This window comes from Neodiprion pinetum, chromosome 3, assembly GCF_021155775.2.
Source record: "Neodiprion pinetum isolate iyNeoPine1 chromosome 3, iyNeoPine1.2, whole genome shotgun sequence".
NCBI classification, from domain to species: Eukaryota; Metazoa; Arthropoda; class Insecta; order Hymenoptera; family Diprionidae; genus Neodiprion; species Neodiprion pinetum.
Window position 1 is genome coordinate 43,548,661 of NC_060234.1, and position 23,629 is coordinate 43,572,289.

A 23,629-nucleotide genomic window follows, 5' to 3' on the forward strand; every position below is an offset into this window, starting at 1 on the left:
TTAGGGAAAACAATTAAACACGTAAACAAATAACAAACGCGCATGCTTGCAGAATGTCGTTTTTTGTTTCATATGATTTGTGTCAATGAAATGACGAACGACTAGATTAGCGTGTCGCATAAAATATACGCTGCTTCAGCTTATCTAGCTCGTGTGTCTATAATTTATTCTGTTATCTGAACATTTCTCTAGAACAATTAGGCTGCTCAAAAATTTTACCTCATATCAAGCATTCATCGTTGCACGTACCATTCGTGGATACACGAATGCACGGAACTCGGTGCACGTCAGACGGGTCTCATCACTTCTGTGCCAACATACTCGTTGATAAAAAAGCAAATTTTGCCTTCGTGACTGACGTCGTCTTACTGCTATATCGTTGGAGCCGACCAACAGTCGCAGGTATAAAAACTTCATCGTACCGAATGAAGTGGATCGTATGTAGGTGTATTACCGGCCAACATTTCACTGTACCTAGGTAGGCACACGGCGATGGATTCTCTTACCGACTGAGGTGTATCATATGTAGATATATTACCGGCTAAAATTTCTACTGTACGTAGGTATGCGTACGGAGGTAGATTTTGATTAATTTAAGGCGGCCAGTGTCGTTTACTGTCAAATATTTAATTTGCGTAGCAGATAACACGGGTGGTCTTGGATCGGTCAGATTCCACCTCGTAGACGCACAATGTTCCGTATGGGCGATGCCAAGATATGTGTGCGCCGATCGCACCAAGTTCATTGAAAAAATAAAAATAAACGCGTGCGAGCCGACGCACTATCTTTTATTTAGCGCGAAGAGAAGCCTTTGGCCTACCTTGCGGAAACGTTATCACTTATTTCTCGCCTCTCGTGATGAAATTCGACTTTTGACAAGTTTTACATATTTATATGTAGATTTTAAAGGCTTTTCCAACGACTTTACGACTAGATTACATGACAAATGTTTTGAAGTGTATATAGATATAGATTCTGTGATAAACGCGATTGTCCATCTCGCTCTATTTGACCCGTGGAATGACCAATTTGTATACGTATAAAAATGACATAAAAAGTCGCTCAACCCATACGAAATATGCGTAAACATTTGAACCCTATGGTGGCGCCCACATGGTGGCAAAAATTGAAACATCCCCGTTGCGGATAGAATTCGAAGCTGATTGGCCACATTTCAAATTCTACCCTAAATTCGAATTCGGCACCAAACAAAGTGATGGCGTTGGACAGCTGAAATTATTCAATTAAACATCAATGGTGTTCGAACACGTATACCAGACATGGTACACGGAGAGAAAAATCTGAGAAAAATTACCCTGCTGTTACTACAATCGTGATGTAAAAGACACCTAATGCAGTTTTTACCGTGCTGCATCAGAAAAATGCGTCGTCACATTTTAAATTTTGTGCTGTCGAAATACATAGTTTCTAAGCAAGGTAGTAATTTTTTTCATGAAAACCCACAATTTTTGTAACATGCATCAATAAAAACTGCATTAGGTGTCTTTTACATCACCATTAGTAACAGCAGGGTAATTTTTCTCAGATTTTTCTCTCCGTGTACAGAACAGAGAACGACTTACCACTGTAAGCTATTTTTCTAGGTTCGGCGGTTGGACGAGAGGGCAAGTTCTAATATTATTAGAGTACAGTGAAGTAACCGTGGCGATGAATACCTGCAGGCGAAAATTATCCATCCGTCATTAACCGAGTGGATTATTCGATTGAGAGAAACGATATACACACTTTGGGCTCACAAAACTATTTTTGTTTGTTAGGATAGTCGAAAAAAAAGTTTTGTTCCGTAAGATAACCGGTCAAGCGTTGCGTAGTAGCTGACAACCTTTGACTGAAGATTGCTGAAGTTTGATTTGTATACATGGTGGCTCATTTCCGGCATTTTGTTTATTTTTTTCTATCATCGAACCTCAATTATAGAGTGGCTGTATGTAGAAGGTATCGAAAAGCTTATGTTTTATACGTCACGTTATCTAGTGTGCTCATCTCGCTTCGTTCTATAACCGCCGGAAGGTAAGGTCTTTTCCATGTGTTGCGAAGAAGCTTTGAGGTATGGTTATTATTTCATTCTCGTAATTTTCTATATATATGGATAATTATGTGTAAAATGATCGTGTGTAGCATCGGATCAACGCGCACTACACCGCTGCGAATGGCGATGACCATAACTGAGATAATTAAAATACTAGAAAAATAATGACATTCACATACTTCGCAAGCTGTATATATGTATAATATTATCTGATATATTGTATTTTGTTACATATACGCTGATGAAGAATCGCATTAGGGCAATAGTTCCAACGTCTAGCTCACATGTCCGTTAATTGTGCATCGTAACTGTGGACGGACTCTTCCTCGGACCTGATATTTCAGCCGCATAGGTTTCTTTCGTATGTAGGCGGAGCTGAAATCGAAAGTGGAAGTTGATATGCGGACACCGGGAGAAAAATTATTCCTGATTAAGAAAACCTGATACTAACGTATAGTGTTTGAATGCCACAGATTGGGGTTGTAGGGCGGATTCGCCGTAACATAGACGTGAAATATTGGCAGCCGTGTGACGACGGATTGAAATACACCAGGGCACGGCAAATTTTGGGGAAGCGATCGCTGCAATAGGGGCGTTAATGACACTGCGTTTGTAGTGGCATTGTGATTGGTCCAGGAAGCGTTGCTCGATGCTGCAATGGCTGAAATACGATTTTCCTTTGACTTTGTGATTCACTGAAATTCCACTCAATTCTTCGGTGTGGTTGTGAAATTTTGCCAAAATTACACTCAGCAAATCCACTTTTGCATCACCGGAATATCACTGATTTTATCCACTGACGATTTCCAAATTGTAAGTCCAATACTTACGAACCTGACTAACAAGGAGGATCGATGGGTCTCAGGTATATTGAAGGGGGGCCCTGCCCGAGTACTAGGTTAACGTCATTTTGTTCAATAAGCCTAAAGTAAATTTTCGTGTGACTCCCTTTCCTACTAGCTATACCTCTAACATTTTTTACCGGTTGAGGAAACGAGCGTGGTGAAGTGGGACTTGGCACGCTGGCGGCCCGGGTTCGAGGCTCGCCAGTTTTTTTATTTTTCCTAAATTACATTTTCATTGATCGATGAACATCAATTAACAATAAACACATTCTTTGTATTTTATTATATAAAATTTTTGTTCCAGTCATTTTCGTGAATAAACACAAAGCCACTGAATCGGAATTTCAAACTTCACCCCTCATGTATTGCGGAACTTGAGATTCGTGCACGCGGATTCCAGCGTCGTCCGTGACGAGACGGACCGAAGTACGAAGCCCGGAGCAGTGAGCACTCGAAATGCAGTAAGCCGTGGCCGTCGCGAACACAGCGGAAAACGAGTGATCCGTGCACCAACGCACAGCGGCAACGGATCACGGCGATGCAGTCGCGTAGGGCGAGTCTCCGGCTCGTGTGTGCGACGCGACGGCACGCGACTTACTGCATGATTTCGTGTGCTCCGGGCAGGGCTCTGGGCTTGATGTCGTCTGGAATCTTGTCAAACTACATACTACAGTGCATCCGCCACGAAACTTTACTACCTTCTTAAAGAAAAAATTAAGTAAGAAACACTTCAATTTTTCTGCATCCTTCAGTATCATCTCATTCGACCGATACTTTACAAAATTTCGAGACGATTGTTAACAGTTGCCGAACTCGTACGTGGTCGTACGTGGTACGAAGAAGTAGGTCGACAAAAACGACCACTGGCTCACTTTTCTAATGCTTTCGTCGTTATCTCAGCGATTATTCATTCACAGCATGGTAAACGGTATTATTGTTGTCAAGAATATGTGCAAAGTTTTGGAAATTATGTCAATATGGTAGCCGCTACTACGTGAATATGTTATTAGCTACAATGTGCCACTGAAGTGGCTACTGAGTGATCATAGTAACCGTTACTATGCTTACATATTCTAGAGCACCAAAATGGCATAATTGTCACTTATTTACTATGTTTCTTTGGTAACCGTAACTGTAACTTTAGTTGCCGTTACTATAAAATTCTCACCGTGTAAATAATAATATGTCGTTGCAACGACACCGAGTGTTGGTCGTTTTGACGCAACCTGCCAAACTGAAGCGACTGCGCTCTCGGGCCAGTGCAGTTGATATCTATATTTTCAGTCAAGTCTCTTGATTGTAACGTTCGAAACAAATGTGCGCTCAGTAACTTCGCACTCGTTACAGGCAGTGTGAATTAGTTATACGTCGACACATTGCAACAAGTAACTCACATAGAGTTTTGAAGCTACGTACACGAGTCTTAAAAATACATAATATGTAGACTTTCTGTAAGTGCGTCACAAGGCACTTGAGAAATTGTCAACGGCGAATAACGTGACCCTTAAAGAAAAAAACTAATGAAAGCACGAAAATTTTGTTGGAAACTGATGACAATTTAATCAAAATGCAATGGTTCTGAGTAGTTTCCAAGAGTATCTTAGTGCAGTGATTGGTACTTTGTCTTTAAGGGCATTCATCTGCATTCACTGCTTTTCGCGCATGGGAGCACTAGGAGCTGTGTTAGCGGCGTCGTAGTTGTACACAGGATATCGCGGAGCATATGGAACGGCCTGAACATAATCGGACTCCTCCGCGTCCTTGATAGATTGGACACCATACATGCACTGTTCATAAGAAGGTGGAGCTGAAATTGACATGTTGAAAGAACATTAGATTCGGCCGTTCATTTTGTACAAATTACATATTATCAAAAGTTGAATAAACATTATTTTCAATGTTATTCTGACTCACGTAGATCGCGTGGATCACCCTGACTTGGATACGGAGGCGACGGTGTGTCACTAGGTTGTGAGTGACCAGGGAAAGACGTACTTGTAAAATCTGCAGGGTTTTGTAGGGGTGGTGCACTAGGTGATGGGGTCACCCGGACGTTTGGGCTGTACATGTCGAAGGACCCGTACAGTGGAACTGTTCCAATAAGGATGGGGAAGTCTTCGTGGATGTCGCAGTGCCTGTAAAAGAATTTCTTCTCCAGTTTATTAATTATTACACCGTAATATAGTTCGAATCAAAGAATTTTCTTAGATACCATGAACTTGGGAATTGTGTCGTGGAGGTTGTATAAAATTTCGGCCAACGTCTGTAGTGATGCGGCGTGAAACATGGGCCAAACAAGACAGAGTTGGTTCTCTTGGTAAAAGCCATTTGAAACGTGAGTGATTGTAAAACAACATCAAGTGAATCTGTCAATCAGTATTAAAGTAAAACCATCATACATCTGGGCAAATACTAAATAGCACTGCCTGGTACTTTCTTGATCGAATAAAACCTAATCGTTTCAATTTCAGATTCCGAAATTCATGATACAATATTGGGCGTGTTTGGCACCTATGTTTTAGCATTTAAATTTTCAGCACTTGGCAAAATAATCAACAGCAAAAGTTAATTACTTACACCCCGGAGAATGACATCGTTACTCTCAAGACGTAATCAAGGTCGATTATCCCGCAGAACTCAAGATTGGACGGAGGAAGCGCCGGAACTTTCAATGGTAGTATAACAGGCTCCTCGGATTTGTTAGCAAACGGTTCATTGAACTGCGATTTTATCACACTCGATCCTACTTTCTTGGAGCGATGATACGGAGAGCTCGCTTCAAATCTCAACTTCTACAGTCGTATCGTTCCGGTTAATGATAAAGTGAACAGGAATGTTAAGGAATTGCTAATGCTTGATCCAAACCGCAACATGCCAGCATGTTCTGCAGTATTTAAATGACATTTATGTTGCTCACTTTGACGTACCTGTCTCAAAGAAACCTGTATCTGCTCCACTTCGACTGTGGAATTATTTTCACATTCTACAGTAACAGGTATGATTTGACCAGGCACAAATCCACTCGAGGGAATAGATATTATTGCCGATAAATTTCCCTTGCCCATACAAAAGCAGCAAAAGCTCTTCTGCATGTTTCCGTGGATCGACAGCTACACATTTAAATTATTATCATGATGGTTCTAATCATAAGTATGTACTTCGAAATCGCTCAAGTTTTGATGAGTTTTACTCTGAGATCTCGGGACAAAAAGGTTGCGATATCGACGTAAAGAGGGTCGTTCACATTTACATAGAATACAGTTGAAGATGCAAACGGTATAACTAGTTTTCCATTTATGAAACCGAGCCATCTTCGATTCACGCAGATTTTGGAAACGTTTTTAATTTTAACAGGTGTCGATTGATAAAGAGGCATTCGTGAGGAACTGTGGATTTAGTCTAATACATTCAGAGCCACAATGTTCACTTACAGCAGCTTGCGGTCTCTCGTTTAAGTTATAGGCAGAAACAATTGTGAATGCAGCCTTGACCTCATGATCGAACTTCCATGGCCTGTCAAAAGTGGCCTTGATCGTATACCGTATGTGACCAATCTTATGCTCAAAGCTGTTAGGTAGCCCCATCGGTAGTTGAATACTAAACGGATAAACCAGGTGACCGGCTGGAAGCTCGATGGTTGGACCTGCGGTTTGGTGGGCAGTATTACGCACCCTGCAGTAAGGAATTCCTAAAGAAATAATTCTACAGACATACCGGAATCACTTCCTATCAAGTGGAACAGCGAGGAGAAGTAATTCTCCTCACCGCGGTACACTGTCCGCGACTTCCCTCGCTTTACAGTCCATCTCACTTTCGCCTCCCCAACGACCTTCACTCGGAGTCCTAGGGGCAAAAAAACTAGGATAAAGGAAAGGTTGTCATTCGTACGACCTTAGTGTTTCCGTAAAATTTTCGGACAGGCCTCATAAACCCACGAAACTCGTCTATTGCAGGAGAAATTTAACTCGTGACGAATTGTTTTACCTGCGTTTTTATAACGATAATAAAAGTGATGGTAGTTCAAAAAATTTAACGATTTCACATGATTTAATTAATGCGAATCGTTCATTTTGAACGTCAGAAAACATCAAACATGAGCCTAACAGGAGTGAATAGATCATCGAACTGCGTGTTCGGCTTGATACAGTATCAAACATTTTTTGAGTGGATACAAATTCTGATTTACTAATACTGTTAGACATTTGAGATTATTGGACAAAGATTAGTGAAGAAAAAAAATGCGAACTTATTAACGGTAAGACGTTGAGAAATGAAGTTTTTAACTCTTCCGTCCGCACTGTACGTTTTGTGTACCTACTTTGAGTGTAAACGTTTGGTGCTAGTGTCAAGCAGCCGTGCGCTTGGTGCCGAAATCTACTCGTAAAACGAACAGAACCAGTTTGTTCGAAAACATGCGAGTTATTAATGTGTACCCGGATTAAGTGAAATCTTTGCGGCTTGCGGTCTGCCCAACATTGCAGGCAAACTCGATAACCTTTGATAGACTGATCTGCGCAAACTCTCTACACGATTCTTCTGTAAAAAATTCCCGACAGATTGCCGCGTAAGAGTTTTTGTATGCACAATTTTTTGTTCCAATTGATGGGCAGATTTTTAATGCATGTGTAAGCGTGTATGCCGTTATAACTGGTTATATGGACTGCACACATAATTGCACGTCTGTGATATTAAGTAAATATTGAGAATGAATTATGGATGAGATTGCATCATTGATACACACAGCTAGAAAAACAAACGCGTCTGCACGTCCCAAATGCGTGTGTGTGAGATAATGACCTTTATCAGCTTGGATAAGGCCTGTTCGCATACACGAAACGCCGGGTGCTTTCCAATTTAGTAGAATCAAATAATGAAAGTACACTTTCACAGTGGATAAAAATAGAATTGAATATCAAATTCCGCTAAAAAAGAGAAACCTAGAAAAAGGAATGGAAAAATCCACGTTTAATGCACTACTGTCAATTTAAACAGTACACATTGTTTTGCCACCGTTACGCAATAGACAAATAAATGAATAATTCCACGCTCACCTCTGATCTCTTTCGGTGACGAAAAATCTGCCACAATTCTCCCTGACACAAGTTCACCCGGTAGATATATACCATTTTCACGGTCATATTCAATCGCTAATTGCGTGCCTCCCATCGGGACTTGCGAACCGTTATTGTTTCGTGCGTATACTTATGCAAAATTGCTTCAAATACGTTCCATACTCTGAAGTTCTTTGATCGTCGAGAAGCACGAAGTGATCTATGCCACAGGCGCTGACAAACACCAGCCGGCACTCGGCTATCGTCATCAAGCGACGCGCCTCTTTCCTCAGGGCCGTCCAATTCGGCGGGGTTTTGGGCTAACAATAATCCAGGGACGAACAAACGTGGGGAACGTGGCTTGGCCAGTTTCTGGAAAGCGTAGGTATTTAGGAACTAAAAATTCATTCGTTAAAAAAATTACATGGGTGATGGTACACTGTTTGACCCCGCTACTCACTCGATATAATTTTTTTACTGCTTATAAAAGAATCATCTAGATATGCATGTTCAATTGAGTCACATGGACATTGTTTAAAATATGTGTTGAAAATTTGAAGATGCATCAAACTACCTGCGCGCTTTATTTCACATTAGAGAAAGTCTGTTCGCTACGAAATGCATCAACTCCACGATGTATAAGTACGGTCTGTACCAGAGATCCTGTACCCTTCGCGTTCTTCTTTCTCTAACAATAAGCCACACGGTCACTACCTCCGCCGAGGCAGGGTTGCGCAGATTTTACCTTCGCCTTACATACCTGGCAAATGCTGCCATCCGAAAGTTACGCATACCACGGCGCAGACGGTGACCGTGTAGCTTGTAGGGGTTCTTTCGAAAACTATTCACGGTACGTAGATCATAGAGATTTTTTATATCTCTATGACGTAGATACTACGTAAACCAGAAGGACCAGAAGCGACCACCGCATAGGTTTCTTTGATCATTCTGCTGCCAGTTTGTGAGACCTTGAACAAATGGCCGCCATGTTTTGAGACAGTATACTTAGCGCCTTGAGGCGCGTAATTTGAAACATACATTTGAACATGAAAGAACATTACAACATAAGATTATACGACACATTAATATTTTTGACAAGTATAAAACAGTTTGTTGTTGGTTGAATTATCTACTTGGGCGTGAAATAATCATTTTCAAAGCATTTTTTCAAAGTGGTATTCGAGACGTGGAGAAATATGATAGATTCCATTAACAAGCCTATTATACGGTATACATATAGAAATGAAATCGTTTAGCCTTCTGAGTAACGAAGCTTTCACGCAACTAAAGGAAACGATCTGCATTGCTTAATCGTGAGCTTAAGATAAAAAGTCCTCTAAACATGAAATCGCATTGAAACAAATTTTACTTACTTTTGTCACTCTAAATTTTAAAAAGCCTAGTATCAACCTGTCGGTGCGATGTCGTCAATATCTGAATCGATATGAGACATCCAAATTTGTGCGATTGCTATCCGTATTGTCAAAATTGATAGTCTTTTTCGAAAATTCAAGGACTGTAGTTCAAGCGCATGGTAACTTGTTACTTACCGAACACGGCTGATAAGTGGGAGACGGGCCAAACGGATGATCAACTCGTGAGCCACAAGCTCGAACAAGGTTGAATAAGACGCGAGGATAAGAAAAACCAAATATCGTCAGATGATATAGTAGATGCCTGGCTTACCTAGTCTATTCTTGAATTTCATATGATACCCAAATTCTCTCACAAGGAAAGTGCCCTAGGTCTAAATCATTAATTTTCTTCATTCAGTGACATGTTGTAATCTACCGAAATACATCAGTCACGTATTTTACCTGCTGATCGGCCGCTCAAGTAGTAAAGACCCCCCCCCCCCCCCCCGTAAATAAGGCAGGCATCCGTTGAGGCTAAAAACACTGCCCAATTTATCATCAGTTGATGGTAAATAATTTCCTGGACTTGTCAAAAAATTTGATATCATGATATCATTACCGAGGCATGCTGAGAAATCGAATTTTGGGGGTAAACTATAAGGGTAGTTTTTAAAAAATGACGCCTCCAATGTTTTTTGATGTACTAAATAATAGCGCTTACAAATGGTTCGGAACTGGGCACATGATATGGCAATCGATGAGTGCCAAGAAATCCAAAAAAGTTTTTGTTAGATTAAGTGCTTTTTCTTAATTTGAACAGTCAGAAATATTTTTAAAAATCTATTGTACATTTTCTTGATATTTATTACGGTAAATTCTTTCATTTATTCCCCTACCAATTTTCTTCGAAACCTCATATATTTTATCCATGGAATTGTATCATGATCCTTCATTGTAAACGTTTCCAGCATCAGTACGTCTAGCCGTCCATATTAACAAGTACAGTTTCGAGAGAAAGAAAAAACTCTCAAAGGGAATCAGAAATATTTGAGTAGTGCAGATTGTTCAATTGAATATTGAACATAAATACTGAATTTCCAAATTATAACATATTCCCGATAAATACTCAGGTTAGGTGATTAAGATGAGACTGACAAGTTCATGCAAGTGAATTACTTGAGCGTAAACGGGGTTGCTTTCAAATTGTTAACCATCGCGTTATTCGGTGACATCGAAACGAAAGATCACGTGTCGCATCAACAGAACTCAGCACAAAACTCAGCAGCAAAGTGATATTTCATATAATTCCAACATGATACCCACTAGTAGAAGACGCCACGAGATTTGGTAAGAAAAATAAACCCCCCTCCCTCCCTCCTTCCCGCTTTAGCACAGTTCTTCGCCGCAAACCTGTGATAAAATCTGGACCCTAATTACCCGCAGGCTCAACGGTGGTAATTTTTATTTGTCTCCTTCCCCTTCAAAAACAAATTTCTGTTTACTCGTTCATTTGCAAAACGCGGCGTAAACTGGTCGAAGGCGTTATGTATCAAGTTATGTTACATTTATACGCAGGTATATACCGCGTACCTACCTTACACCCTCTGCACCGAGGATGCCGCGCAACTTTCCTCAACGGGCAGAGCGACTGCGTAGGGGTGGATAGGGGGTGGTAGTCCCGGGCCTGACCGAGGAGCAGCAGCCGTGACACGACCACCATCACCATCAACGTAAGCATCCAGTAGCGCACGATCCGCCGTTAGGGTGACCAGGGTAACCCGATTCCCTTATCGCTGCGTATAAAAGTGGTTTGACGCTTTTCGCAACGCACGTGTTTTAACCATCTCCATACACTTTTGCTCAAACAAAAACGAAAAGAAGGACCAAGGGAGCACGGAGCAAAATATTAAACAGTATTGCCGGCTCATCGGTGGGAAACGTTACCGTACAAAAGCGGCAATTTGAAGAATCGCCGTGTGCCGGCGGGGAGGGGTGAGGTCACCGCACACCGTCAACAGGTTATGGAAGAGTGCTGCGAGATTGCCGAATCTGCGCGTCTAAATCCACACACTTGTCGATTCAATTTCTATTTCAACTATCATACTGCGGGTGTTACGTAGATATATAGGTAGATTTTTGTGCATCGCGACTCAATGGTCATAAGTCATAACGATACATAACTTTGAATGTGTCGTAAATAAACAGAACTTAATTTTACCTCGCGATACGAGATAGATTCTGTAGAACCTACAGTTACCACTGGTTTTTGAACGCGCGGGGGTCGTTCGGCCCCTTTTCCGAAAACGTCGGACAGTTAAATTTTTTCATGTTATTTTCTCATTTGCGTTAATTTGATGTTATATACCGAGTGTGAAAACGACGAGTATTGCTAGTATAATTGATATCGGTATTCAGAGTGTAATAATATCATTAACAATGAGGGATAAGGAACAATGTGGTGTATACTATGTATAATCTGTGTTGCGATAATGAAGACTGTAGTCGATAAATCAACGTCCGAGCCCCGCGGGTGTGCGAGAGTGAAGGGTTAAAAGGGGGCGAGTGTGTTTCCATCCATCTATGATGATAAGGTACTATATTCATTGTGGTCCGTATTGGGGCATAGATTGAAGAGCTGTATATAATATGTCCCCGGACGTGATTAATCGTGGCATATCATTATAGTGAGTATACGTAGGCGACGATGTACGCACATGGGTATGAATACGCATACTGTTGTGAAAATAGCGTTTGATGATGATATTAATCCTATGTAATTTGATAAGTAATAATGAAACAATGCCGATCAATAAAGACCTTTGCCGAGCACTTTAGACGAAGTTAACTACCATCGCAATCATGGTCTGTGCTAAGCATCCACATCGGCAACCTGGCCTGTATCGTGTAGGCTATGAAGGGCCGCGATTCGGTTTTAATTGAAGCACAAAAGCGAATAACGAGGCATCGAGGCGGGATCCAAAAGGTCGGGGATCCACGAGGAAAGGAAAAGAAAGGCTTAGCCCCTGAGCTTAAGGGCGCTAGGTAGTAAAAGGGTGCGGGGTTGGTATTTTAGAGAAAGATCCGAAACAGGATGGCGGTCAATAGCCCTGACTCTTACGGCAAATCGCCAAAGAGCATCCGCCATTTACCACAGCCACCGCAAGCCTCGGGTCAAAAGAGTCCGACACAAAGGTACTCGGAGTCGACCAACTCAGAATCGGGGGACTCGAACTCGGCAAAGACAAAGACGACCCGAATACCCCGCACTTTTGATCTATCCACGGAATATTACCCACAGGTCGGAAGCGCCAAGTTCGACTGCGAGGAGTTAGGAGCTGCCGGCTCGCCGGCAAACCCGGGAAAAAATCGCAACGGCGATAACACCGGAAACTACTTCACTTTCTCCGCCCCGAAAAGTCCCAACAGCCCGGAAAGCCCGAACGCCGGTCCCAGGACTCCAAGGACCCCCAGGACCCCCAAGAGTCCCAGCTGCGATGGAAGTGTGTTTAGCTCTCCAGGGTTTCCCTCCCCCTCGAACGTATTCCAGTTCTGTAACGTCAGGAGGAACTTAAACAAGACCATGTCTTACCCACCAAAGAGCCCCATCACTCCAACGGTATCGGGATCCCCACAGCCCGGGCACAATCAGTATTTCAATTTCAGCCACGCAAAAAGTCAGACCGCCACGAATGCCAAAAAGCAGTCCGAGTTTTTCGACCGCCGGCGTAGTTCCTGCTTCAATCTTGGCCCCAAGAGTCCGAGGAGTCCAAGAAGTCCGAGGAGCCCGATGTCCCCAACGATCATTGCCCCGACTGGACTGAGTCGAGGTGAGAGTCCAGTGGAACCGAAGCTGCAGGTAGAATTTGGCGCGAAGAGTCCCAGGTCACCGGGTCATGGGCAAACGACCAGGTTCGACTACGACAGTCCTCGCCGTGGAAACCTTCCCTCCGGAGAGTTCAATCGCAGCCAGGGATGCCTCGTTGGAAAGGAAACTCTCGTCGACGCCAAACCCGGGAAGACCATGGCCCGGAGGTCCACGAGTGACCTGACTGACCTGACCGAAGCTGAGACCCAGGTTACCATGCTTTCAAGTCCCGCCGTTCGACGAAGGGGCTCGATGAAGGCAGGCTTGGGTAATAGTCTCTTTGATTCAGTAAATCCTTGTACTTCTTGTATCCATGCTGCCTGTCCGTGTCGTATGAACTTTGTTGGAACTGGACGCTATTATATGAGATAAAGATCACCAGGAGTTGGTCAGGCATCGAAAAACCTTCCGAGAAGTGATCACAATGTTTGATCAGTGATTGGAAGATTTTTTGGGAAATTGGCACGAATCTAAGAGAGTTGTCAAATCCCAAAATTTACCGAGCTGCAATATGAAAACACTTCCTCTACAATGATCTGTATTAACTGAATTGTCACGTGTAGAAACTCGCCTGACAGTAGTTTTGTATCTTGTCTGTGAATGCCGAAAGGTCAGTTTCCTCAAACTGTGTAAAAAACTCAGAATGTCCATAAGACCTGTCAGCCTGCGGTCGCCCTGATCGTTGTGGGAGTTCAATGAGGTTCAAGGTCCCACTTTCCTAAATTATGCTTAAATATGTATACCCTTTGCACATTACGCGCATTTTACCCACACCTTCTTCACAACTTAACACATTCACTGGCACGTCAGTCAAGTAACACGGTATAGGTGCCCGTATGAAATAGGATCAAGGAGAGCCATGTATACCTATGTATAGACCGTGCATTAATCCGAATGACGTGAATTTGTCCTAAAGTGATATTATCTTTTCACGAAATTCAAAGCGCCTACGTATTAAACACACGTAACGGTACATTTTTTGTAATGTTCCATGACACGTTCCCTTTTTTGAACATTGCTAGAAAGAAAATAGTTTCACATCTGTCTGTCTGATCAAACGGAGCGGGAAATATATGTACTTGGCAATTCAGAGTACAAATAAGAGTGACCGAGATTCGAGTTTCAAAAATAAAGTAACAATCAATGAATTTCAATCCTTCAGAAGATAGTTTCGTTTGATTCATATCAGCAGCAGCACGAAGTGGAATCCGAATAGTCGTTTAACAGAAATTTCAATTTTTTCATGCAGCTTATCTGGCCTCACGACGCGGTTCAAGGGACAGTCAGGCGTCGAATTTGTCGAACGTGAGCAACGAGGACGTGGGCCCCCTCAATTTCACCGCTCACCCTCGAGGGCGACAGCGGAGGACATCAAATTTCCTCGAATTACCCGGTGAGCAGCTTGACAAACAGTTTGTGTCGTATTTTTTGAATTTCGATACCTAATGACACCTGCGCCGCGCATGATTGACAGAAAAACGATAAATTGAGGGTGCGTTTGTACTCGGTGAATCAATCAACCACTGGAAGTAACATTTTTCAGAATTTTTTTTTTTTGCTATACAACGTTCAACTTTGACAATGCTTCATCGGGCTGGAGAAGATCCTTACGAGATATAACATGTATTCACACCCCAATCCTCTAGAGAGCTTGACGTTGACAGGAAATCCAAAGTTTCGGAAAATATTCTAAGTACTCGACGGAATACCAAGAAATAAAAAGGTATTATTTTACTCCGTAATTTCGGGTCAAATTCAAACAGATCAATTCTCGGTTGAGGGTATAACATAAAGTTTCCTAGAGTCAAGACTCACTATAGGCGACTCGATATGTGAGTATTATATACCTGCCTAGTAGCTTCTGATTTGAAACATAAATTATAACACCCATCCGGAGCTTTTCAACCCCTACTACATAGATTGTCACAAGCTTTCACCGAAAATTTAACAGGTCGGTAAAATATATAATATGATTGCACAGAGTGCGTGCTATGATAGGCATAGTGATCCAGAACGCGTATTATTCTTGGATAAAAATTCCAAGCATACTTCGATCCGTTTTCCACCTTATTTTTCCTTCCATTATTTGCCTTTCCCTTGGTTTTTCGCTTCACCCGTAAGGGAGATTTCCTCTCGCCGCAATGACGCGCTGTAGACTCTTATCAAATCAACAATATACCGGCTCTTTGAACCTGCTCCGGCACAAAAATTCAGCGAAAATATAAAAATATAAGAGGTCTGCTAAAAGTATTTCTATACAGTATAATATTGGGCCGAACCTTACACATTATACACAGGTAAAAGGCTCGATCAGAGAAAATCCTACCCTTCATGCACATCAAGACCTGTAAGCCCGGGCGGCATGACAGCTTAATTATTTTCCAGAGCCTCGCGGAAAATGGGTTCGTTCGAAACGCTATTTATGTAATCTGAATCAACAGAAAATCTGCCATGCGGCTGTGAACACCGTACGATTATATCGCCTTCAACGTTGCGAGCTTTATACTCTTTCTATCTTGCCGGTATTTCCTTTACATAATTATTTATACCCATGTTGCGACACGAAGAGAAAAATGAAAACTCAAATTCTTTAGATTTGGATCTTTCCTACTCTGCCGCTGACCTTACATATTTGGAATAAGGATGACCTTTGACAGGAATAACGGATTTTCGAACTATATGGTATTCTTGAGTTTCTTACCCTGAGTTGTGTCGATATTCTCGTTTTTACATTTCTACCTCGTATTTATTTGCCTGGATACAATTTTCAAGAAATTCTGTAGAGATTTGATAAAAAGGGGATTAATTCCGTATCTTTTTATTACGCTTGACTGTTTTGTTCACTGGGGACAGAGGGGGGGGATTATTATATTATATATAAACTAAACTCCAACAGCTGTGTGCGGATTCTCGTAGAAAGTTATTTGCATAATCTTAAATCTACTTTATAAATTCGTTGCGGGTCTTTTACTCCGCGAACCTGCTGTTAGCGAATTCAGAAGTTAAAAAAGATTCGCCTAACCTTTATCCAATCGCATCTGATTTTCACGTACATCGATATACATTTAATAAACATAAAAGCATTCAAATATTTGACCGAATAACATTTTTTGATTATAATCGTTTCGTATAATCGTTTCACGTACAAGGAGAGCAAAAAGAATGCTGAAAAACAGCAAGCGGCATTAATTGCGTGCTTGTTTCAGGGGAGACGAACAGGACAAAACCGAATAACTCTTTCGGAAGTTCAAAAGGAATATCGATACCATCGTTGATATTCCGTTTCAATTTCCATTCCAATTCTTTCCGCTCCAGCGTTCTGGTTGAAAGTATGGTATTAGTACACAAAAAGTAAGCATTCGGTATTAGTAAGGCAAGATGAAAAGATTGGCTGAAAGTGCTTGCTGTACCCATACAACGCTGTCTTTTTTTCTTCTACGTGTTTTTGATCTCGAACATCCTCCCAATCCTTGACGCAATGATCGAAAACCACAATTAAATTAACTCATTTAACATCATTACGGTAGAAAAGAATTGCTACCGTTAGCCCGAAACTAACCATATCTGATTGTGAAATCCGAAAAGGTTCACTTCGGGAGATTGTAACATTCTCAAAATCGCTACAGCGCAGCTTATTCCTTTCGCTTGAACCCTCGAAATAATTTCGAACGGTGACCACATCTCTTGTCAAGAGTGAAAACGATGACAGTGAGTATACCTGAAAAATACTTTCACGGATAAACAAATTTGGACAAAGTTTGCAAACGAGTAGCGCAAATAGGAAAACGAAAAAATAAAAACAACAAAGAAAGACGTAGAATCGGATTCAGCTGTGTCGAGGACAAAGCGCATCACAGTATGTACGAATATATGTGTACAGTTGTACGTACATGCGCATATATATACTCATAACCCACGATCTGTTCCCCGTTATTTTATTAATGTACTCGAGAGTTCGCGTAATCACGTCGCGGTCCAATTTTTGCGGCCACGGGCGGCGATGAGGCGGCCGAGCTGCGGCGAGAAATTTCTCGTTAGGAAAAAATTATTTCTACGTCTATATATATATATATATATATATATAATATACCTGTATACATTTTCATTTTGCCTGTGGAGGAGGAAAAGAGAAGAGTATTGAATATAACTGCGAAGAACTGAGAACGGGGGAAAGTTGAAGGATCTGAGCTTTTTCAAAGTAGTCTCGGCGCGGCGGGCGGACGGCATCTGCCGTCCCTCCCCCCTCCTCAGCCCCTGCCGCGCCGACGAAAGAGAGGTGAACGAAAATGTATCACAGGCTTCCGTCGGCATTATACTTATATAAGAAGAATTTTCTGAGTGAAGAAAATTGGATTGATCCTTCGGAAGATTCGTCTCCTGCAATCTCACTTATATTTTTAATAGGCAATATACCGGCTGCGTCACAGCTGAGTAAGACGAGAAATTAATATAAGACATGACGAAGTACATCAAAATAAAGAATGTTGAAAAAAAAAAAAAAACAGGCTCGATATAAACCTAACGAAAATACCCTTTGTCCCTGTCCCTCCGACTAAGGGGAAGATAATTAACCACGTGAAGAAAATAAAAGTTTTATTTCGGTATCTCTTCAATTGCCACACGATAATTATGCAAACTTGGTTATGGCACAAAGGGCGGGTAAAGACATCCGTTTGAAAACTTAGCTCGTGATCAACCAGGAGACTATTTTCTAACAGTTCATAAGTCTATTGACAGCCATATTGCATCGTAACTGGAAATAGACAGTGATAAAAAACGCACAACCATTCAGGTTCCGTTATACATTCTTATTCTTTCAGAGGACTAACCCAATTCGGTGGTAATCAATAATTTTCATCGGTTAAACGTAATGTCTATTATAGACTACGAGGTAAGTGTATCGCTTTCTTGAATTTTCAGGAAATGTGAGACGCAACTGGTACCATTAAGTGTCCATTAAGGGGGGTACAGCTTAGATGGTCTAATCATACCTAGTTTTAAGAGTTTTTTTTTTTTTTTTAAGAAAACTAAAACATTTAGGGCAATATGAGTTTGAGGGCTTCACTATTTATGGTTTCAAGAATATATTGGAATTTTTTCATTAAGACTAATAACAAAACGGCTACATGATGCATATATGTAAGTAGCAAACGTCTTCGAACTCGAATGCTTTTGATGTGGTGCACCTCTCGACATCACTGTCCATCTTGCAACAAATAGGAAAGTTTTGTCGAGTTAAAAACACCTTTTCGGTTTTAAGCTCCTGACCCAAATGTTGAAAGAAAATTTTTTTCAAATACATACGATTATTAACAATGAATTTTATTTTTCGACCAAACAATTGTTAAAAAAATTTTTGGAATGAAATTCAAAAGTCTAGCCACGAGCTCGAATCGATAATCAAGTTTTAAAGATTGCGTGAAAATTTCTAGTTGTTCGTAAAAAAATTAACTGTGGAATCTGCGCCACCGGATTGAAAAAATGATCGTTCGCAACAATCGCCATGTCACAATTTTGCTGTGGATTTCAATGACAAAATTCTAAGATTTTCTTGAAATTATAAATAATAAAGTCCTTAAATTCAAACTGCTCCAACTGTTTTCATTTACTTAAAAAAAACTTCTAAAAATAGGTACAACCTTAGAACGTCCAAGCTATTCCCCCATTAATTGCCATGACGGTCAACGGTCGATCTGTGCCGATATCTGATTGGAGTAACTTGTATTCTCCGTGTATTTTCCAGTACCTGACCACGTTCGGCCGAGAGTTCACAGCCTCCCTGAGAAGGCGTACAACCCTCGTGCATGCGACGATCTCTACAGACTGCGAGCCTTCAGCATCACCCACAAGGGCGTGGTAAATCGCGGGGACTCCATTATCTCGAGGCGTAGCCGGAGCAACACCTCGGTAAACAGCGGCCGGTTAGTCACTATCACTATACGTCTTATCTAATATCCGTTTCTGCCCAAAAAATGCTTTTCTTTCATACCCTTGGAACACACAAGCCAATTGATGCTTGCATGCAATGTGAACCACCATCAGGCCCCGGTAGCCGTACAATCGAACACTTTGTACACCGTAACATTAAAAATTTAAAACGATCGTCATTCAGGAAGAGCAACGTGTATAATAGAGTTACGTATATGTTTCTTCGTTATACCTGCAGCAATTTACAATCGTACTGAACATATTCAAAAATTCTTATAGCGCTGATTGGAGCGCTGTGCATTTGAGAGATCGCAAAAATGTCGGCAAATAGTTGGCACCGGTAATAGAACATAGTGCTCGTGTACCTCACTCTATTCAGTTTCTCGTTCCTGGGGCAAATACGCGCTGGAAATTTAGTTTAGTAACTCTTTTACTTGAGTTCAACGTGTGGAAGAGGTGAAGGTATAGAAGTTTTCCAGTAAAATCATGCCGAATTACACGGACCGCATTGGGAAATAGATTTCGACCCCGCTCTTCAAATTTTATTCTTGTCTTGTTGGCACTTGGTGATTTTATTACGTCGAATGTATGTTCTGTGTTGCTACCGCGCTATTACCAGTACAGGCATGTGTGCTGCACCTGCAGATAAGCAGCTGAAGTTACATCGAATTTATTTGCGTCTGTTGGGATGGTAACAGTTACTGTGCGTTCTTATTAGTCAGCTCTTAAGCAGCTTGAACACTCTGAGGAACATGCGTGATAGGCCAATTATTTCCATTTCAAAACGTCAAAATCCTTATTCAATAATTTCGATCATTCGTAGATTCGAACTGTATTCGTGCTGATTAGTTTTAGTATTAGTTGAGAGAAATGAGTTTTCCCAGTTAATACTCTGATTAAAAAACATCTTCCAAATTTCTTTTGCCATCCGTAACAGTGAAACCATGTATACCTATATCTTGCGCATATCCGTTCGAAGAGAGTAATCCAGATATTCATGCGTACGTATTGTATATTCAGAAAGTAAAGCTTCGCGATTTGTGTTGGAAGAGTTGGCTCAGCGACCTCCAAATGGATGTTGAAACCTGCGGGTTTTGCAAACTACGAAGATTTTGGGTCGAGTTTGACCCGAGCACTTAATATATGGCAGACTTTTGTAAACAAGTGCCGTAGCGTAAAAAGTTTCTTCGTGGTCGGGTACATGCGTAGGAGGGTTGTGTCTAATGTCGTGAACCCCCCGCCGGCCAACATGTCCGATATCGTCCACCCTCGTTTTCTCACTTATCCCGTGTCTCGGGAATTTTTCATTGTTTAACCGCTTTTACAAATCATCTAACCGGAAATTTCGGAATACAAACTGTTGGAATATTAAGTAGGCACCTGAAACTGATAGCCTGAATTTTTTGGAAGTTATTGAAAAGCCTTAAATGGGGGAAAAGGAGCCCAGGACGAAATAGTCCACGCTGGCTGGCAACGTCAGTAAAAAACCACGTGGTCGGCGGACGGTTAACATGTTTATATTATACGTATACCCGTATACAATTGCTCCTGGACTCGTCTATTCGAAAGAGACAACGGCAGCGCAATTTGTGGGTTGGTAAACACGTGTTTTTTTGTAAATCGCAACACATGCAGAACGTCAAAAAATGAAAGAAAGTCGACTTGTAGAAAAATAACCTTTTTGCCCTTCAACATGCTCGTACTTGATAGTACAATTGTAGAACTTAATACGGGGCTCAAAAAACATGGATTGTCAACGCTTTCCTTAATTTTAATGCAAAGCAGGCGATTACGACACCTGCACTACCTTCTCACATGTACGCGATACAAAATAAAGTGAGTTAAGGGTTGGTTTTCCTGGGAATGAAGGAGGTCCGTGAGTCAAAATATTCGGTTCAATTTTGACCTAGCTGTGAGTGAAGAAACGTGTATCTGACAGTTACCTAACAATGCTGGTCGTCTCTAGCCCATCCGGCCGGGTTGGCGTGGGGTGGTTGGGGCTGTTTAGTTGCGTGCAAGCAGTCGGCTATTCTGTCTATTTGGCCCCCGCGGATCGGCCGGTCGTTTAGAGGCGCGTTAACAATAACATTAGGGTGAAACATTCCAACTAGTATAGATCCTGGTGTAAAGCTCCTCAGCATCTACGTCCGGATCTACATCATCATCCGGTAATTCAAAATTGCGATCAACGTAATACTAAAATACACTATTCAAGGAAATAACTTGGTAACGTAAGTCACGTGTTGTATACATATCAATGTGAAATTTTTATTTGAAGCTCCAGATCTATTCATTCCAATGTGACGATATAATTTCGAAAGATTGCGAAGTGTACGTCGTGGATAAAAAATTAAAATTTCAAACTTACTCCAATTTTTTGAGGTTTATTGTCTCATGGAGATCAACACCAATACGCGTGAGTGTCAAATGCCTTAGTTAACCCTTCAGAACGCCAAAAATAAAATTTCAACTGATACAGTTTTTCTATCTGACAATGAGTATATGATGGATTCAAGCTGTTTTTGTACAATTTTTATTAAGCATGCTAGACATTTGGGTCGCTTAACGAGGGTGTCATTCACAATGACGGTGAATTGTAATTTCTATAAGCCCGCAATTACTGAGTTCTTAAGCGCTGGGATTTGAGGAGTTTATAAGCTGGGATGTGGATTGTATAATCTTTGGTTGAAGGCTCGTTAAGCAAGTACCCCCATTCTTAAGCTACGAACTTTTTGATTTGATTTTTGATTAATTTTTCTCTCGCTCGCTTGAATTGAAGCGTTACGTCATATTCGTATCAATCGAGTGATCACGTTTTAAATCCTGGATAAAATATTTCACAAATCAATTTCGTGTTGTCAACCAAATTTGGTTTGAATTTTGATTTTCATCCAAACCGACCTGCACTTCATTCCTCGCTCAAATCCTGCAGTTCGTTAAAATAAATTAATTACAATGATATGCTATTTCCTGCTGGACCATGACTTTCAACTGTATTTTCACCTCATTGATAACTCAATCCAATAAGCAATTCTCCTCGTTTCGTTACATGTATGTACACCTGTAAGTGGTGGATTCTGATCGATTCAAGGACAGCCGCGTCGTCTGCTACGCAGGTTAAACAGGTGTTACCACTCCACACCGGAGTCTTTAGATTGCAAATTGCATTTGCATTAAAAAGATGTTCAGCTATTAAAACCAAAAACGATTTTCTCCCTCCGTTCACCTAACGACACCCATAAGTCACTTTTGGAAGACTTCTACAGCGCGCTCTAATGCTGACGTAGAAATAATTTGGGAGAAAGCGATTTCCCCGGGAAAGGGAGAATTTTCGATATCCGTACGTAGGTGAAGATGTGCATTTCGTTGTTAAAAGCAGAACAGGTGAATTTGTAAAAGCTGCGAGAATAATGAAAGAATGAAATAATCGAAAGTAGGAGAAATAATACGTTCATGAAACATGCCCAGCTCACTGCTCCCTGGAGATTCGAAAGACTCAGCCACTAAGATTCATCCAAGTTTGCTTACTCTTGCGTTCAAACAAACCATCTCCTAATTGTGTTATACTTTGTAAGCCTGTTAGCAACCGTCTATATTTGTCTCAGCCTCAAGGCGCAGACGTTTGTCGACTGATACTCGTTGTCGGAATATAATAATACGCCAGTCGATATTCACTCACAAGAAAGCGTGGGTTTGGCAAAGCAGCCATGCCACGCGCGGATAGAAAAAAATAACAAACAAATAAGAGAGTGAAACTTTCTAAAATACTGCGATAATTAGCCCTCATCCACTATGGAAATTACTGGAAATTATAACGTTGTAATTTGATTCATCGACATTGAATACATCTAATTAGGAGTCGGGATCAAGTGAATAGCTGATTTACACCGTTGGTTTCTTGAAATATTCTGGAAATAAACCTTTTTCTCATGTTTAATTCAGAAAAGTTGAAACAAATCTGACAGCAATTTAAATACAATCGTTGCACGGTATCATGAAATTTGACAGACTCTGAACATCTGGTGTACCTAAACTGACAACTAAGCAGTAAAACTACAGATTTTCGTCTCCAACTATCTATATACTGTGCCAGTTACTCGGTGGTTACATCGTCCGAAGTTCGATGAATATATTAAACTCGTTTTGCAGCAGAATGTTCCGTTATTGAGTAATGTAGAAAACTACCTCGAAGGCACATCCATTCATATATCGGCTCTACTTTCGGCACGCATCTAGAGGACGAATCCCTCGAGAAAATCGAGGTCCTGTCGCCCCCCTCCTCTCTCTCCGTATCACCCTTCAAGCCTGTCTGGCCCGAGCGCCGAAACCTGGGATTCTACGCAAAAAGCTCCTACCTACTTACTCGGCGTCGCGAGTGTCTCTGAAAAAGACATAAAGTTCAAACAGGTGGTGAGTGGGTGGTCCACCGGGCATCGCAAAGCTTCGGCCCTCTTCGCTGGCTGGTATTCTGTATGTAAATTAGTTAATTACCAGATGAAATGCAGCATTGTGCTCCGGTCATACGTGCCTTCTCG

General features: G+C 41.3%; 2 protein-coding genes across 5 annotated transcripts in view; one reads left to right on the forward strand and one right to left on the reverse strand.

Moving 5' to 3' along the window:
• Positions 1-3,055: 3,055 nt before the first annotated feature.
• Positions 3,056-8,786, reverse strand: LOC124215687 (arrestin domain-containing protein 17). The gene is made up of 8 exons (XM_046619373.2): positions 8,521-8,786; positions 7,947-8,318; positions 6,610-6,738; positions 6,327-6,538; positions 5,823-6,005; positions 5,473-5,687; positions 4,810-5,030; positions 3,056-4,702 (listed from the first exon to the last, which is right to left on the reverse strand). Exons 2-8 carry the CDS (start codon positions 8,059-8,061, stop codon positions 4,542-4,544), a joined length of 1,236 nt encoding a protein of 411 aa, XP_046475329.1. The 5' UTR covers positions 8,062-8,318; positions 8,521-8,786; the 3' UTR covers positions 3,056-4,541.
• The window catches only part of LOC124215686 (uncharacterized), a 39,446-nt gene continuing 24,029 nt past the window's right edge, over positions 8,213-23,629 (forward strand). For 3 of the 4 annotated variants that reach the window (XM_069134085.1, XM_046619371.2, XM_069134087.1), the window contains exons 1-4: positions 8,225-8,331; positions 10,877-13,434; positions 14,416-14,559; positions 18,910-19,087. In XM_069134085.1, coding sequence (XP_068990186.1) covers positions 12,393-13,434; positions 14,416-14,559; positions 18,910-19,087 — 1,364 coding nt within the window. In that variant the 5' untranslated portion in view covers positions 8,225-8,331; positions 10,877-12,392. Of the gene's footprint in view, positions 8,332-10,876; positions 13,435-14,415; positions 14,560-18,909; positions 19,088-23,629 lie in introns of all 4 variants that reach the window. The other variant, XM_069134086.1, reaches the window with a different exon arrangement.

Excerpts from the sequence above, each read along its gene's own strand:
- LOC124215687 (XM_046619373.2), bottom strand. The coding sequence starts at position 8,061 with ATGGGAGGCACGCAATTAGCGATTGAATATGACCGTGAAAATGGTATA. Across the intron at positions 6,539-6,609 it reads CTTGATAGGAAGTGATTCCG|GTCCAACCATCGAGCTTCCA; the intron begins GTATGTCTGTAG and ends ACCAAACCGCAG. Across the intron at positions 5,031-5,472 it reads ACGATGTCATTCTCCGGGGT|GCACTGCGACATCCACGAAG; the intron begins GTAAGTAATTAA and ends ATTCTTTTACAG.